The following is an 18,380-nucleotide window of genomic DNA, read 5'->3' on the forward strand; positions in this document are numbered from 1 at the left end:
AATGATGGAATTTCATAACTGAATTAGTGAAGTATACGTTAAATTGTCCGTGAGGATATGTAAACTTCCGGTAACTCCTTTCAAAATAAATCTAACATACAAAATCAATGGGAAGCGTTGCTTTCTGTTTAACTTTCATGCATTTAAACTAAACTAATTCGAATTTCCTGTTACATTAAAAAAAAAAAAAAAAAAATATATATATATATATATATATATATATATATATATAGATAAAGATAAAACAAACAGCCAGAAACAAATTAACAGACATTTAAATGTTTTCTAGCAGTCACATTAACAAACTGTTTGCATTCTTCAGCGGGGAAAAATACAAATATTCACACCAATTATTATTAATCATGAATTATCACAGATATATTGCAATATTGTTTTTAATGTGTAGTATTCATGAACAACTTCCTTCATCTTAAACAGCCTTACACCATGTAATGCACGCCAATAAACAAACTGCCAAGTATTGATAATTAGTTTTTACTCTCCTCTAGTGGTAAAAATCAGGAACTACACCCGCATTACACCAACAGAAAGGTTACTATGAAATCATACATCATAGTAATACTTCTAGTTAAAACATTGGGTCAGAATGTAGTTTTAGTAGTTTTAATGTGGTACTAATCTGGAACAACTGTCAAAACACTGAACCTTTTTAAGCACAATTACCTCAGAAAGCTTTACTTCTTCACCATAACAGGTACATGAGACTGTCAATGTTTTTAAAATATCAATATGGGGCTCATATGTCTCAGTACGTGTTTGTGTGCAAAGAATTGTCCATCACTGCAGAGTTTTTTTGTAGGAAACATTTTATTCATACATTTACAGAAGTATACGCAGCATAAATGACATTTGAATAATAGGCTACTGTGATAATGTCGACAGTGAATGTTAGGGGAGGCTGTTTTTAAAAAGAGCAGTATATGAAAGTGATCTACAAAGCAGCACTTTTCTTATACTTGAAGCTTCTTAAACAACAATAATAAAGATTCTCAGTTTCTCTCGGTTAAAAAAAAAAAAAAAAAGAAATCTACCAATGAAATGTCCGTTTCTCAGACGCAGTACTAGACTGAGTAAAGACCATCGTCTGTTCCAGAAGGACAGTCAAATCAGCAGTTCTTCACATTTCATCTGACACTGAAGCATTACGGTAAAAAGAGTGAAGATATTGTGTATTCATCCAGTGGAAACGTTTTAGTCCCGAAACTGAAACTTTGTCCAGTCAGATGAAGTCGGACAGGAAAACTGCCTGCAGCGTAAAACTATGTATATTCGCAGTTTAGCTTCGTCTGATTGAGCTCGTGTAATTTGAACTCTACTGCATAAAAGTGTATCCTACCACGTAAGAAATGACTAATATTAGTCGCTGTGCAGCTGGCGGTTTTCCCAAGTCGGTCTGGAGACATTTATACGGCCGAGTCAGTTGGCGATTTTTTTATCCATTAACATGCAAAGAAGTGAACAGAAAATCCTCAGCAAAAGTCCGATTGAAACACAGACACAGTGCAGGTTGTAGCAGCTGAAGAGGAGCGGATGTATCTGAGAGGTTTGCATCCTGTTACTGCCGTTTTCTTACAGTGGAAATGTTTACGTGAGATTCAGCCCTGATGAAGGCTCCTGAGGACCAGCCCGTCGCCTCGGCTGTCGGGCAGCAACGTCCCTGCGCTTTACAATAACGTCCACTCCCCTCTTTAAGTCTTTCGCTGTCTTTAAACTCAGCTGTCAAATGTTCAAGGAGACATTTTTTTATCCCGTTTGTGCATCTTTTGTCCTCCTTCAGTCTTTTCACAGTTTTGAGGATATATTAAAGCGATGTATAAAAATATCTGTATGTCACTTTAATCTGTCCGTCGCTCACGGCTCGCAGCGGTCGTCCACGTTCTTGTAGCGGTCCATGATACTCAGGACGTCCTCCAGGATGGACGGACCCAGATCCAGGTCCAACCCCATCATGGAGTCGGACCGCGGCACGTTGGACGGGGCCGTGAGGCCGGCGGGATGGAAGGCGGCGCAGGGCGACTCGCTGAGTTCACTCCGCAGGTCCTCGTTGCTCAGGCCGGCGTCAGAGTCCAGGCTGAGGCCCCGGCGGACGTCCAGGGGCCCGCAGGTTTCTGACATGGAGTCCTCGGAGGAGACCTCCGAGAAGGAGCCGGAGGAGGGGACGAGCCTGCGGACGGCGGGGGACAGGGAGATGTCGCGGTAGGGCTCCGACGCCAGCCGGCCCACCACGCCGTTCTCACAGAGCGACAGCGTCGGGTGCTGCGGGCTCTGGCCGCCGGCGTAGCCGCAGCCGTTGGCCGGTTTGTGGCTCTTCTCCGGAGGCTGCTGATGGTTTTGCTGAGAGGGCAGAAAGGACGGGGCGGGGTCATCCAGGTGGAGGCGTGGGGGTTTGGGCGGAGCCTGTTCGTGGGCGATGAACACGGGCATGGAGAGGGTGGTCTTCAGCAGGCCGGCGGAGGCGTGCTGGTAGTGGTAGCCGTTGTAGGCGTAGCTGTGTGACTCCTGTCTTCCGGACCTGTCTTCGTCGTCCAGACGTCTCTCCACGCTGTGCGAGCGCGCGTGGCCGTTCTGCGCCCGGCTCAGCGACGGCAGCATGTCCATCTTCCCCTGGAGGAAACCCACGTCTCCAAACATGTCGCCTTCCCCTTCAGGTCCCACGTGCGCGCTGTGACGAACGTCGCCCAGCGGGGGGCTGATCATGTCACCCGAGAGGACGTCCCGAAGCCTCAGCCTCTTTCCCTTCTTGGGAGTTGTCGTTTTTAAGTACATGGGTGTCTTTGCCGGCATTGTGCTTCTGAAAAGTTGATGTGAGGTGATTTTGAGTCTTTCAGGCGGAGCTGAGGCTCCTCAGGTCCAATTCACCGAGTTCACAGGCAGCTCAGCAGGTTTGGGCAGCACTCAGTTTCCCAGAGTGATTAAAACCAGCAAGAGAAACTTCAGCTGAAAGCAAATAAAGTGTCAACAGCTCCAAAACAAACTCACTGGACAAGAAGCTGTGTTTTCCCTCCCAGCTGAGCGAGCCAGTCTCTGTTGCTTCTCCAAGCGAACATACAAGTATTTAGGTCGGTCAGTGTAACGATAGCAACCCGGGGGTTGAGCCTCACGCTGACATGTGACTCAGGGTGGGGGGCGGGAGGGGGAGAGAGAGAGAGGAGGAAGGCCTTGACCTCAGATCAGCTCCCTCTGTCTTCCTCTCAAACACAGAAACGCCATATCGAAGCAAACACAAGAGTCCCGGTCTCTTCCAAACACAGTCCGGTCTCTTCTCCCTGCTCGGCCAGAGAGCACGAAGGGATGAAGAATATGATCTCCGGCTGCCTCGCTGTCGGCTGTCGGGTCGGTCCTCCCGAGTTCTGCAGAAAACTTCAGGAATGTGACATCAAAACACCGGAGATCTGTGAGGAGAAACGAGAGAGAAGGAGTCAAAAAAAAAAAAAAACGAGGCTGAAAAAGATGAAGAGAGAGGGAGGAAAGGGGAGATAGACGAGAGGAGGCCGGAGCCGGTGGGGAGAGGAATGAAGGCGGGAGGAGATTTACAACCTCCTTTTTCAGAGAGCCGGCGGACAAATGATGGAAAACACTCCAAGAATTCTAAGAGGGGTCCGCCTGCCCCCAAACTGTGTGAAAATGTGCGACCTGAGGTCTCGAGGCTGCTCGTCGTCCGAGTCAGCCACCGAGTCAGAGCAGAAAATCGGTCACGCACTCCCCAAAGACCCGTCGGCCTCGTTAGCGGAGACACAAATTACTGCACGGAAATTGTTGGGTTTCGGAGCTTTTGGCCTCGACTCGTGCGGCGGCTTGTTATCGGGGCAAAATCCCAAAGAGTGTCACTCTGGAGACAAACGCTGAATTATGGGATGACAGGCGGGTCACACCTGAAGCTTCAGCGTTGATCAATTGTGACCTTGAGATGATGAAATCTTTTCAAAGACTTCAGAAGCAGCCTGAGGAAACAAGTGGACTCAAAAAAGTGTTTAATTCTCGTGTAACTTCCAGATCTTGTGACTCGACGCACATCTGGAGGCTGTTTAGATGAATGTAAGCTTGCTTTTGTTTAAAAAGAAGAGATGCTGTTTATCTTGTGACCGCCTGCCCTTCGCTTCACCTTCCTAGTGTTGCTTCGATTGCTGAAATTTGCAAAACATCATTTTCAAATAAATGAGTCACTCTTTTAAGACTGAAAACTGTTTGTTTGTTTTTTCTAGCGGGTTTGATTTGTGCAGATTTAAAGGGATTAAAAGAACAGGTTGAATCTCTGTCTCAAGGATGTGAGCGATTTTAAAAGGGATCTCACGTCTCTCCGCTCGTCTTATCGCTACCTAAACATTTCAGCGCAAAGTAAAATGATCCTCAGAGAGCTTTAGGTCGTCACCTGCAGAGTATTCTCGTCTCATCACGTCACGGTGGCATCTGAAATGGTCCCGTGAAAGTTCACATGTCTGGGTGAGCTTCACAGAGATGAATGTGACCAGTGGAGTCATAAAAACCCTTCTTTTCTTTTTTTTTTAATATTATTATAATTCGAGGTTACGGAAGAAGAGTTGTTGTAACTGAGATCTCTCTCTGAAAAGGAATCCAAATCGGAGCTGCAGTTTTTCTTTCCCTTGAAAATGCTTGCAGCCACTTAAAAGTGTGAATTTGATCACAGCTTCCGCTCTCGCTCGCTCGCTCGCTCTCTCTCTGTTGCAGCTGTTTGGCTCCACTCCTTCAGAAATCTTAAATCCTCCTGTGATTCATCAGATGGATTTTGTATTTTGTTTTTTTACTGCCTCCTCCTCCTCCTCCGCTCTTCCTTCACTGGGATTTCGTTGGAAAACGTTGACACAAACGGCAGTATTTCATGCCAGGTGAATTTTTTGGTTTTTTTTTTTTCTTCATGTTGCAGCATGCATCGCTCCACAGGACATCATGTGAAGGTCGCCCCGGGGGCACGCTTTAAACATTAGCTCAGGTTTTTAAATATTGCTGTGTGGACAAAAAGCTCTTCAGGTTAAAAGATTTTCAAGAAAGATTTATAGTGCAAAGCTGAGGCTGAATTTGGTTGAAAAGTCAAAGCTGTCTTGGTGACATGTGACCGTTATCTAAGCTGTATTTTAGTTCATTTTTTCACCGTGCGGTGAGGACTTGAATGAAACAAGTCTTTGGTTCATTTTGCCCGACGAGGTTCTCGTTTGTGGTTCAGAGTGAAACATCTGAACAATAACAGATCGATAGTTGAGCCTCAGCTGCACTTTGTGTTGGCGCTGATTAGAAAATATTATCATGACAGCTAACTGTAAATTTTAGACTGCTTAACATTAACATGTTAGCATTGTTACTGTGCAAATATATCAACTTTCTGAGCTAAGCATTTAGCTGAGGCCAGCCTCACAGACTCATTAATGTGGCCGTAAACTCTCAGTCTTATAAACTGTCACTATAAAATGCTCTCAATCCGCTCTCAGTAGCACCCAAAAACCACATTCAACAACTTGATTTCTGCAAGGCATGCTGGGAAATGTAGGACATGATAAGCAGACAAGACAGGAACACTGTGTAGGGCCTGAAATCTTGAGGTACAAGCACTCAAGTGAAACTAGTTTTTACAACAAAGTAAAAGTCCTGAAATTCAAATGTCTGCAAAGGTTTCTGCAGCGGAAAAAAAAGATGTTGTTGACGTGAGAAAAATATTTTGAAGTTGTGGCTGATTGAGGTGAAGCTTGTTTAACTGATTTCTGTACTGATGATTAGTTCATCTACAACAACGGGACATTTTTTTATGTTCTAGATGTGAAATCGTATCCTGCAAAAAGTAAGAGTAAGTGTGAGGTTACTGTAGGAGAATAAAAAAGAAGAAGAAGAATATTTCCATCTTAAATTGTACTCGCTGAGCAGTAAAGTCGTTCAGGTTTTGGTTCAGACTGGAGAAGGCTGGTTTGTGTGATGGATCAGAGTGCAAAGGTGACGGTAGGAATGAGGGCCTGTGTCTCAGAAAAACACCCGACAGGACTGAACAGCACAGATTGTCAATTAAAGACCGGGCCAGAGGGGCAATTTGGCCTACTTAAACTTGTTGAAAAACTAGATTTACACTCGTCTTTCTTTTCTCTTTATGTCCCTCCAACACCACCGTCCACAAACATCTATCAACCACACAATGAGAAACAAAGCAGAGCAGCAATTATCTCCGTCTGACCGAAGGAACATGTGAAACCGCAGATTTATTAAAGAAGACATCTGAACCAGCTCAGTCTAATTTCAGCCACTGAGTCATAAAAAAGGAGACAATAACTTGTCGGCCAATAAAACGATACCAAACGTACTTATGTAGCAACACAGCAAGCAAAGAAATGAAAGAAATGAATCAAACAGCTGTGTCAACAAATCGTGACATCTAATGAAGGGAAGCCGTGAACTGCCGGGCTCATTAGAGACAAGAAAAACAAGTCGATCGAAATGTGAGCACGACCACAACAATGCATAATACAAACTGAAATAATACCAGAGTAGAACTGGACCAGCCAGAACTGGTTGAGCCGGGTGGAGACACCCTTGCTGAAATGTTGAAGCAACAGTTTCTCTGGTATTTAAACAATATTGTATTTTGTGGTTAAGTTTGCTGAATTGGTCTCAAAAAGGTAAAAAAGTAAATAAATAAATGCACCATTTTATTTGTATATCTTCTTATTTGAGCTTTTATTTGGGCTCTGTGAAATAAATGGATCTCATCTCCATTTCTCTTTTTCTGTTTAACCTCCGATGTTATCTTCTAACCATCGAACTCCAATCATTTGTCTGTTTCATGGACAAATACGCTGATACACTTTCAGCTTTCAGTGTCAATGAAGCATGAGTTGGATGTTTGTTTTGTTTTTTCCAGCGTTATCATTCAGGTTCCCGGATGTATTCTGTCTCCCCACAAAACTAAAACTAAATCTTAACCCTCCAACAAACGACAAACAATACAGGCTACCACGCCAGCGGCAATACCCGTCGGGAGGAAACGTTTGAGACGGTGTGGCTGGTGTTCCTTTGCTCCATGCATCACCTTTCCTGGAAGCTGGAAATTGGGACACTTGCTGATGATGCAATCAGCCACAGAGGAGGCTGATCTGACATCTGTTTCTGCTCTCAGGCTCCGTTTGTTTCCTGGCTGCACTAAGACGGGCCAGAGAGCCATGGAAGAGCCACCCTGTGAGCCCCGTCACCTCCGTGGGACAAACACACTCAAGAGGGAACACGCCTGAACGCACCACGGCGCCGCTCCTTCTGCTCTTTTATCCTCCGCAGATTCGCGCGTAATTACACATAGCAGGCGACTGTTGACAAAAAGCAGTTCAATTGTCCGTTTTGTTTTTTTTACAATCCGGTTATTGTTTTGTTTTTTTTTACCATGAAAGTAAAGCTGACTTCAACTGTCATCCTGCTCACGTGGCTGTTTTCCACATCTATGTTTTACTACTACATTTAATGTGAGTAAATGACGACCAACTTCACTTTGTTCCTTAACAGCTCAGACACGACCTTGTTCAGTAAAACAGTCACATCTCTGTTTTAAACTCGGTCTGTACTCACTGAGGTTCATTAAACGCAGGGTGTTAAAAAAAAAGGGAGGTTTACAAGATTAAGATCAGAATTAGGGAGGGGGAGTTTCTCTTTCTTCTTCTTTTTTTTTCCTTCCCACATCTTCATTCATGCCAGGAGTAAATCGAGCACTAACCAAAAACAAAACCTGCCTCTGACGATAGCTGAAGATTAGAGATAAAAGAAAGCAAGAATAAAGAGTAGTTGGCTCCCTGTCTCTCTCCTCCATGTGTTATGTAACTGCAGCCTCTGAGCTCATCCCATGTCCTCCTGAAGACTCCCTCTGTTGACTGATTGATACCAGAGGGACAGATACACCTCTTTCTGGTCTAATCCACACAGACATCACAGCTATGTTCGATCAGACTGAATACACAGATGGGACTGGGTGGCCCTCTAACAAACCTCAGTTCACCATCAACCGTCTGGCTTTAAAACTTTAGTTGTCATTGGAACAGTTTTGTTTTTTTTTCTGAAATAGTGCATGTTAAAATGCGTGTCCTGTCTTTACTGGCAGGAGCAGTGCAGGTGGCAGAAACTGGGTGAGTCACTGGATGAGTTTTAAAAATGGTGCAACGTTTCTCCATCATAGGTCCGCCCTCCCTTTTCTGGAGAATGTCTGGGAAAAACCATATCTGAGGGCTTCTGTAACGCTTAATCTGTTTACAACATGAACTCATTATAACCGAGACAGGTTGAGATTATTCCTTGCAGTTTAAAACTGGAGCTGCAGCCTGCGGTGAGACAAACACAAGCTGTCTTTCCAGAACTAAAGCCACTTGTGTCGCCAAAAGTTTAAAACAAATAAAAATCAATCTCCACAACAGTTCCTGATATGTGTAAAAACCTTAAATAGTTATCATAGTTTATATTAAAAAAGGGAGGGAGAGTGTATATTTAAAAAGGTGTGTTTTCGGGTTTTTTCTCTCCACAACATTAACAGGAGAAACTGCGCACATTGAAAGTAAAGGGAGTGTCACTTACAGAGTGAGCGAGGCTTTTATGTTGTCCAATAAAGGGTTACACGTCTCTTTTCCCTCTTTTTGTTATTCACATAATAGAAAAACAAAAGGTCTATTCAACAGGTAAGCAGCCACCACGGACCCACAGCGGACCGCATTTAAAACCCCCACGAAGAACAGCTCCAGAACAGCCCCCCCATTAAAAAAAAAATTAAAAATTAAAAAAAGAAAAAGAAATAAGGTGATTTATCGGAGATGTTTACCTCCAAAACGAAGCGAAGCTCCGTCTTTCTCCTGGAAATAAAAGGTGTGAAGTGTCGCTGAGCAGTCCACCGACACGGCGCTGAGCTCCAGAGCAGGTAAACCTCTTACTGGCGGGTTATTAATGTCTCTGGAGCGCTCTGGAGAAAGTGGAGGTGGATCCGCGGCTCACCCGGAGAAGTCAAGTCAGCCGCACGGAGCGCAAACTGCTTCCGGCTGGCAATTTCAAAATAAGATCTTTATCCGTGAACATGTGCTGGAACCGTTTAGGAGTGCCATCCAGCATGTGATTCTGTTGGGGGACATATTTAAGGCAGGTAGGCTCTATTGCCTTTTATGTTATATGTTTTTTGGGTTGTTTTTTTTTAACAATTTTGAATTTCCTTTTTGCGTCATTTATTCTGTGAAATATGTAACCTGATATCCAAATCTCTTATGACAAAGCAGACAAACGTAGCTTTCGGTCGAGGCGATCTAAAAATAGGAAATTAATCTTTAGGTGAAGCCTAAATAACAAAGTTTATTTAAAGCGTATCTTCACGAAACAGCTCATTTATTATGCAAACAAAACGAGCGTGGTTTTATTCTAAAGGATTAGCTTCCGGTTTCACACTGACTGACAGCCAGTGAGCTGACAACACAGGCTCCAGGATACATGACCTATTAAAAGGCTCTTTGGAATCAGCCTGCGATAATTGAACCATCCAAAGTGTTCTGGCAAGTGTTGTTGATTTAAGAAGTGTGACTCTGCTGGAAAGTCTGGTGATGAAGCCCGTCTGGCAGTCCCTTTGATCAACAGGTGTGAAGCCATGGAAGGTCAAAGGTCAAAGGGTGAGCATTAGTATCAGGATGCAGATCTAGGTTAAGGATTTCAAAGTTAACTTGTACATATCTACAGATACATGAAGCACGTTTATTATCATCTAAATTTCAGGAGTGAGGTTGAATCATTCCCGTCATCTCTCTGCTTTAATAAAGCAGCTGCGAGTGAAACTGATGTTTTCATGTTTTCACTTCAACCAGCTGTCTCACCGTTGCTCTTTTGCTGTGACAGCAGCAGGCAGAAAAGCGCAGGCCTGCTGCTTTACAGTCCAAACCAGTGCCAAAGCCTTCAGAAAACAGGAGCAGACCTCTCACCAGTCTTTATTTTGTTTTTGAGTGTTCACACACAGACAAACATGGATTCAAAAAAATAACCTCAAGAGCATTCAGACTATGGCTGCGGGCTGAATTTAAAAAGACTTTGCAATTTCTGAATACTCGCGTTCGGTTGACTATATACTATCTGGGTCAATCAAATACAACACTTACCTCGTTTTCTCCACAGAGTTATAAAGTTTCTGCATCGCAAGGACTAATTACGCATATAAATAGGCCTTCAAGGTTTTATTGCCGCCTCAGTCAACGCCTGCCGGCGCATAAAGTGTGCGTGCACAGTTCTGGTGGCCCCGGCAGGATTGGTGCTGAACATAATTGCGGCGAAGTAATGAGCATCCAACAAATGGAGAGTGCAAACGTCTGCTGTTCATTGGTTAGACTGCAGACACATCTTGTTTACAGCTCCTGAAAGACGCATGCAAGGCAGATTAAACTCATTCCCTCGTTACCCGTCCGCCGGAGTGTGCTTTCAGCTCGTCTGCAAAAGAAACGAGGGCGTCTTCTCCGCTGAAGCAGCATCAAACAAAAACTGCAGAACAGAACGACCTTTCACTTTTCACTTTTTGGGTTTTTTCTGGCACAACTTCACCTTCTTCCAAGGTGCACCCAAAAAAATACATCTCTAGAGGTCAAATTTCCAGCAGCTCTCGTATAAAAAAAAACCAACGTTATCGTGGCCTTCGTCGAGGTCGCAGTACTTCACATTCATCCTGCCGTTTTGATTGTTTTGCTTTTCTGCCGAAATCTCAAAGTTTACCCGTGAAAAACGTTGAAAAAAAAAATGAAAACACACTTTATCTCTCGCTCACTGGAAGTGTTTGGAGCCGAGTGGAATGTGTAAACTAGATAAGCAGAGAATTACTCAAAGTCTCTGAAAGATGAGGTTATATCACAGTGAGGACTGACTGTGTACTCACTACACACCCCACCAGGCCCCACGGTGAGCCTGCAGGCGGTGTTGCCCCATGCTAAGACCCCCGGAGAGGCTGGTGTTTCTCCAGCTCTCAGACACACAGTGGGGGGGGGGGGGGGCTTGTGTGCCTGTGGGAGGACCAGTGGGGGGTCTTTCTCTGTCAAAGTCACCAATTAGTTTTGTACAAACCAAAAGATGGCTTGAAGACATTTATGGAAATATTGATTACGTTCATATGAAATAACTGAAGCAATCTTGTTTTAATTTTTCCACATAGATCATCGAGAGAGGAGGCGGCGGGCGGGGGGGGGGGGGGGGGGGGGGGGGGGTTATATTTTATCACTCTGGGTAACATGGCTTCTCGTTGCCAGAGGGCCGATCTGTCGTCTCTCGTTGGGCAACAGGCTCCTTCAGTCTGGTGGAATAAATTCGTCCTCTTGAGACATGCAGTCTCAGATTTCACAATAAAAGAGTTGAAGATTAAGGAAACGCTCCACTGATGAATCACTTCCAGTCACAGTAAGCTCTGATCTGATCTGTTCTGCCGCATATTTGATTTCAAACCTGTAATTTTCTCAGAACTACACACATTTAAACCTTTGGATCTTGACTGTACAATATAAAATGAAATCGTTTCAGTAAAGAATTTGCTGCTCTGTGTTAATCATCTACCAGCTGCGAGAGCTCATTTATGGGAATATTTGTTGTCATCATCTCATGTGAAAGTCGTGACCGACACACAAATGAAACACTGAGTGACCTCATAGCCAAGAATTCGGGGAATCTGCAACTAAATGAGCCTCCATGTGTTTCCGTTTAGTTTGCTCCAATTGAGGCAAACTGCGGAGCCTCTGGGGTGATTGGATGAAGGAGGACGGAGAAAACAACAACAACAACAACAACAACAACAAAAAAGGGAAATATAATGCACAGAAGACATAAGGAAAGGAGGAGAGGAAAAATAGTTTAGTCATACAAATCCTAAACTTAAAACATGTAAAGTGAGGTGATGAATGGATCGTGAGGAAAAGGGGCATCAGGGCCGAGACACGTAGAAGACCAGCCCGCCTCGTCTGGAGGACCTCCAGACTGAAAGTCTCTTTGTGCCTGTTTTTGATCTTTTGTGTGTCTTTGTGGTGGTCTGTGCCTTGTGATGCCTCCATGAGCAGGGGGAGGGTAACATCCATCACTTCTGCTCCAGAATGAAATATCTCAACAACTCAGAGGTACATTTTTGAACACCCGTCTTTCATCCCTCAGACGACTGATCTGGTCCGTTTCTATCGTCCTTCACTGATTCAGTAAAATATCTCCACGTGAACTGGTGCAGAAACCTGAACTGACAGTCACGGATCGAAATAGGCCAACAACTTCGGTAATTCAATCATTTTCCATAGAGCGCCATCACGGTACTTTAGTGTGAGGACCAAAACTATTCACATTTCCATCCGCCTCAACTTTGCATGAGATGTTAAACCAAGCTGGTGAACACGGTAAACAGTCTTCCAGCGAAACACCAGCATGCTTGCAGTGTCTTTGGGAGCAAAAGTCAACCCAGAAATATAAATAAAGCTTTTGTAAGTTTTGCAGACATTAATATTATTCTTACTTTGAATGAAAAGGAAATCCTAGATCACCTGAGAAAGTTATGTGTTTAATAGTTTGCATGAACCAATTTAGTTTTATCTGCTTTTGCAGCACAAGCTAAATATTTCTGTAAGTTATCTGAAACCACATTATGATTTTCAAACAATTACAAAAGTCATTTCATCACTATTTGGGTGACTTCACTTGAACAATAGATGACTTTTTTTTTTTAGATTCATTCTTTGATGACATGTATAAATTTAGCCGGATAAAATCAGCTTTAAAGTGCCACCGTGCTTCCTCACAGATTGACACTGTAAATGTGGGCATATCGTGCACTTTTTCCACCCGTGTTTTCCAGAGAGTGAGCAGGCGCTGGAAACCAAAACAATGAATGATGTAAGAGGCCCGAGGCCAAACTAACAGGGGACGCCGTAAATGTGTCATTCCATCCTTAAAATCATGAAACTATCGTAAACACTTCACACGTACACAAACCCACAGTATCACCTCCCAACCGCAGGGTGCTGCTACATAAATGGAGCGAAACATACGTAAATCAATATATCACGTGGTAGTTTTCTTTCTTTATCATTGTTTTTAACATCAACATATAATGCCCCCCCCGCCCCCCCCAGGACCGATCCTCCTGGTCTCCTTCCGTTCCCACAATCCTCTCCTCCCTTCTTCTGGCCTCCCTGTGCTCTTCCCTTTCTCCCCGAGCTCCTTCCTCTCTTTTCCCCTCCTCCTCCTCCTCCTCCTCACTGTCAAGGCTCGGAGGTCGTCCCGGGGGGGTGGGGGTGGGGGTGGGGTTATCTCCCCCCGCCCGCTTGGTACAAACACACCGAAATAGACAGCGGCAGAGAAAGAGAGGAAGGGAAGCGGCCGGATGGTTGAACGAAGCGGGGACACTGTGTGCATATGTGTGTGTGTGTGTGTGTGTGTGTGTGAGAGACCACATTCACTTTGAAACCTCTGTGTTGAGGACACTTTTTGACTCAGACATGGCTCATTCACAGGCCTGTCTGAGGGTTGAAGTAGAGGTTGGGAAACACAATGAGTCAGATGAGAAGGTTGATTCGGCTGAAATCTTCTCATCTGACAATCTGCAGTGGAGAAAATAGGTGTTTAACCAAAATGTCAAACGTTTCCTTCCTAAGACTTAAGGGCGATAAATTTCATGTTAATGTTGGCGGTGGGGGGGGGGGGGTGCTTCATGGAGTGTAGTACCGTCTACAGTACAAACATATGTGTTTACATGTGTGTGACTGACAGACAGAACAGACTTGGGAACCTCAATGCTTGAAATGCAAGACAAACATCCAGCTCATGCATTGTTGATACTGGAAAACCTTCAGTGGGGCTAAGGTGTGTGTGTGTGTGTGTGTGTGTGTGTGTGTGTGTGTGTGTGTGTGTGTGTGTGTGTGTGTGTGTGTGTGTGCGTGTGCATTCCTTGTGAGCATGTGTTTGGGAACACGCCAGCCATGACCAGTTTTAAATTCGTCCTGTGGACCTGTCCAGTGGGCTCCGCAACAGGAAGTGAAGATGTTGACGTTGGAGTCTCCACGGGAACGGGGCACGATGAAGTCCAACATACCGAGGCGAGCTGCATCGACATCATTTCAAACGGTTCCCCTGAGCTCGATAAAAACGGAGCGCTTCAGCGGCTAAGCTGCATCTTTACTTAACGCATGTCGATTCTCGCTCTGTAAATAATCATTAAAGGAGTTTCAGAAGCCTCTGAAATTACACTTCATTTAGTTTGATAAATTGGCTTTAAAACCAAATAACTACTAAATATTTACATATTTTCTGAAAATATATTGATATGATGAATATATTTTGGCAGGTTCAAAGCCCCAAATAGACACACAGCATTTAGATACTGACTTTAACTCAAGGATGATTATGACTGTACACAAGGAAAAGGAGTTTTGTTTGTTTCTTCAGACTGAGAATATAATGTTCCTTTTTTTTTTTGTTGCCTTTGACAGGAAAACACAGCATTGTTTGGTTTGCAGAAGTGATCCGTCAAGGCCGAGGAACGGGAGCAGTGTGAGACACCAAGAGGAAAACCGGAGGAGATACGGAAAGAATTTGTTTTTCATGACAGCGAGGACAGTGACCATGAAAGCTGGACTGGACTCCAGGAATCTGAGCACAGACGGAGAGAAAAGAGGGAAGAAGATGAGGGAAAAGAAAAAGGACGGGAGGAAAGTGATGGCTGGAATTTGTCGAGCGGGGACAGGAAGCAGGGGGTGTGTACACGTCTATTTTTGCGAGGACCACTTTGGAGTTTTAGATGTTAGACGGTCGTCGCTTCGCGCCACGCCTTCAAGTCTGAGGTTAAAAACTCGGTTTTCGGGGGTTCAGGGAAGAATCAGGTTCAGGTTCAGGTTTGGGTAGAGGATGAGTTACAGTTGGTGGGCAGGATATTCATTATGTAAGTGATTGGCCTCGTGTGTGTGTGTGTGTGTGTGTGTGTGTGTGTGTGTGTGTGTGTGTGTGTGCAGGGCTACATGGGAACTGCAGACTTGCCAGTTAAACAAACACAAACACACTTAAACACAGGAACTTAACTGTCCACACGTGCTTGGCCGTTCCCAAACATTCAGCTTTCTGTGAAGCTGCACTGATGCAGAAACCAAACTTCTGCCCAAACTGTTTCCGACATCTTTGATTTGTCGTCTCTACGTCACTCGTTAAAACTCTCCAGTTGAAGTTGGCAATTGTCAACAAAAAAATACCAAGCATGTTTATTTAAAAAAAAACCAGGATATCCCAAACAACATCAGGAGCAATAATCTGTGATTATCGAGTTTAATTCGATGTGAAATCCCCCCAAAAAAGTTGATTTGATTGGACATTGGTGCTTATAGTCACCAACCTCGAGCTGTGTTACACTGTGATAAAAGAATAATACAAGATTTATATTTACTGTAAATAAAGTGAGGTCTAGTACACACACACACACACACACACATGCACACACACACACACACACATGCACCACAAGCATGTGGCTACCACAAAGGCCCCTGTCACATGTGGAGCAGATACATACCAACACAGTGATGTCAGTTTGTTCATCCCAACCTCAGACTGCTGATCTATTCATCAGATACGCAGCAGCTGAAGGCCACAGCGAAACACTATCGAGCCTTTTTCTCTAGAAATCTTTTGTTTTCAGGATCTCCTCGCGTCATCAGGAGAGACCGTGAAACGTGATGAACACAGCTGGGTCCAAAGTCCGTGTTAAAATGTTCTTGATTCATTAGTTTTACATGGTTTGCACACTAACAGAAGACAACACGAGAAGTGGCACCGCCCTTACACTAAAACCACATCATGAATTTCACACGTGATGTGACACAGGTAGAAAATCCTAATAAAGCAGCAGCAACAGAGACGAGCGTCCCGTTCTCATGTCTGAGGTGCCGTAGATTTGCTCTCTTTGGAGGAACTTTATTTCCGGTGTTCCTCTCAACGCACGGGAATTAGGGATATTAAAAACATTCAAATAGTGATTATTTCACCATCTCAACTAAAAGAAGCAGACCGGGCAGGTTTGTAGAAACTGTGTTGACTTGAGGAGGTTCTTCAGGCTTTCAGAAACATCAATTGTAAGAAGTCACGGCACAGTGTTGCAACGGACAACTTAACTGTCCTAATGCACTAAACCCCACCCACCTGGTGCTCTGTGGTGAGCAAATGTAACTGTCCTCTTTTAGACAGACCGGTCAGGCTGAAAATTTTTATCTTTCCCTGAAGATAGCAGCTGACCTTGAAGTGTTTCTCCAGACAGATGATTCTGAGGTCACAACTATCGACCTGACAACAATTACTGCAGACAAAACGATATAAAAACGAGCTGATGCCTGCACAGTGTGTGACAGCAGCAAGGAAATGACTGGAAATAGCAGAGCGTCACACTCAGTTGGAAATCAATTTACTGTATCCCATCGGGGGAAGTTTACTGAGGCATCTTGCCAGTTTTTTGTTCACTGCAGACTGGGAGAGCGCAAAATCCTGGCTCACCTTCAGGGTTTCTCCTCTCAGCTTTTTCTACCGTCAAACATTCCTGAGGATGACGATGCAATTATCATGTAATTAAGCCAAAGAAAGGTTTAGTTTAACAGGTGTTTCAGCGAATAAACATCAAAAGAACTATCAGTCAATGTATTATTATTATCGGCTTTTTTTGTGTGTCACATTTGCATTATGGCTTTAACTCCCACAACTATAACATAAATATACAGTATGACGTAACTCTTACTTACTTCTGTCAGCTCAAACCACAAAATAATGTCCAGTGGGATTAAAGTGAAATAAGAGCAATGAACCTTCTTTAATTTTAGACTGGAAATATGTTTTAAAATACTCATCGGGTTAGTTGACACAGGAGAACATGTGAGGTCATCGTCAGCGATACACGAGTCCAACTGATAAAAGCAACAATCAAGTCACAACACAGCGACGGTGTTGTTTGTAGTGTTTTATCTGCCGGGTTGTTTGGTTGAGTACAGACAGTTCCCACTGCTCTGCTGACAGGGTGGTAAAAAAAAAAAACGTACGAGTCGATTTTGCCGCAGACGAATAGTGCAGTTTTCAAAGAATTTGGAAAGTGGCTGTTAAGGTCAAATATGATCAGCTCGGCTGTAAATGATGTATGTATTTGATCTGGAGCGGTTAACAACGAGCCCCTCACAGAGTCAGACGGGCAGACTCCCCGAGTGGAAGAGCGTGGGCGTCGTGGAGAGGAAAACAATACGTTGCATTCATTTTGTGTTTGACGCCGATGACGCAATCGGTTGTTTAATTGTTTCTGAGCAAGAAAGGTCTTTAATGCTAATTGAAGCCTTCTGGGTGGAATAAATCTTTTCTCTTTCTTTAACCTCTGTGCCCTCCTTTGTTAAGTGCAGCATAATGTGGGGAACCTTTTGCAGTATTTATGAAGCAGTGACTCCCAGAGAGGCACGTAACCCTTCTTCTGAATGGAGACTGAAGGTTCAGCTCAGCGCATTAACATCCCCGTTCACGACACTGCGCCCCCACAAGGGCAGGAGCAGCACTGCAGCTGACAGGCGTCATTCTCCAAATCCGGGGCGAAGTCGTCCTCTAAGAGGATCAGAGCTTCTATATTTACACTCACCGCAGGTAGCTTCCCTGAACAGCGAGCTAAGCAGATTACTGACACAAGAGACAGTGAACATACAACTCGGTGTTTCAGGGAACTCTGGGAAAACTAAGAGTACGACTTCTGTTGATCTACACGCAGGAGGAGAAAACACCAAACAGCGCATCGTGTCACTGAATACGTCAGAGTTCATCGAGATTTCAATCCCATGAAGCATCTTGAGATCATAGATTTTTGGAAAGTAACGTTCACTGTCGTCTGAGCAGTTTTTAAACTTTGCGGCAACACTATAATAAATAGTATTTCCTCAAACAAACATCGTGCACAATGCATCCAATGTTTTGTCGAGTCCGTGATAAACAAGGTCAAAAGCGGATGCTGCGTGCAGCTCGTGGGCTCGTACCCAACAAACTGGCATGTGTGTGTGTGTGTGTGTGTGTTTGATAGGAAACCTTTGAGGTACGGGATGAATAGTGTGTCTTCCTGGAGCCAGTGTTGCAGGATGGGAGGGGAGCAGGAAGTGAGTCACCAGAGGATCGCAGTCAACCAGGAAACAGGCTGCGTGCCGCTGAGGTGCTGATCCAGATCCACAGAGGCCGGCCGGGCCAAGAGCCGCACAGTTCAGTCACGTGACAACCTAAAAATATCAAGAAACCGTATCAGAAAAGCCGTGATTAGCACACGTGCTCGGGAGAAATGCATTTAGGATTCTGGGTCTAATGGGATTCTCAAATAATTAGTGATTTAGAAAAACTTAAATAATGTCAGGAAACAAAGGTGA

General features: G+C 44.2%; 1 protein-coding gene across 2 annotated transcripts; it reads right to left on the bottom strand.

Moving 5' to 3' along the window:
• Positions 1–458: 458 nt before the first annotated feature.
• Positions 459–18,226, bottom strand: LOC138205434 (cdc42 effector protein 3). Of its 2 annotated transcripts, none has more exons than XM_069161456.1 (2): positions 18,052–18,226; positions 459–3,413 (listed from the first exon to the last, which is right to left on the bottom strand). In XM_069161456.1, exon 2 carries the CDS (start codon positions 2,803–2,805, stop codon positions 1,873–1,875), a length of 933 nt encoding a protein of 310 aa, XP_069017557.1. In that variant the 5' UTR covers positions 2,806–3,413; positions 18,052–18,226; the 3' UTR covers positions 459–1,872. The 2 variants fall into 2 exon arrangements, with proteins under 2 accessions (XP_069017557.1, XP_069017556.1); XM_069161455.1 differs by lacking the exon at positions 18,052–18,226 and adding an exon at positions 8,807–8,947.
• Between the last annotated feature and the right edge of the window lie 154 nt (positions 18,227–18,380).

The sequence above is a fragment of the Embiotoca jacksoni genome, unplaced genomic scaffold, assembly GCF_022577435.1.
Source record: "Embiotoca jacksoni isolate LCO1_2020_lvr unplaced genomic scaffold, fEmbJac1.0.p SCAF_28, whole genome shotgun sequence".
NCBI classification, from domain to species: Eukaryota; Metazoa; Chordata; class Actinopteri; family Embiotocidae; genus Embiotoca; species Embiotoca jacksoni.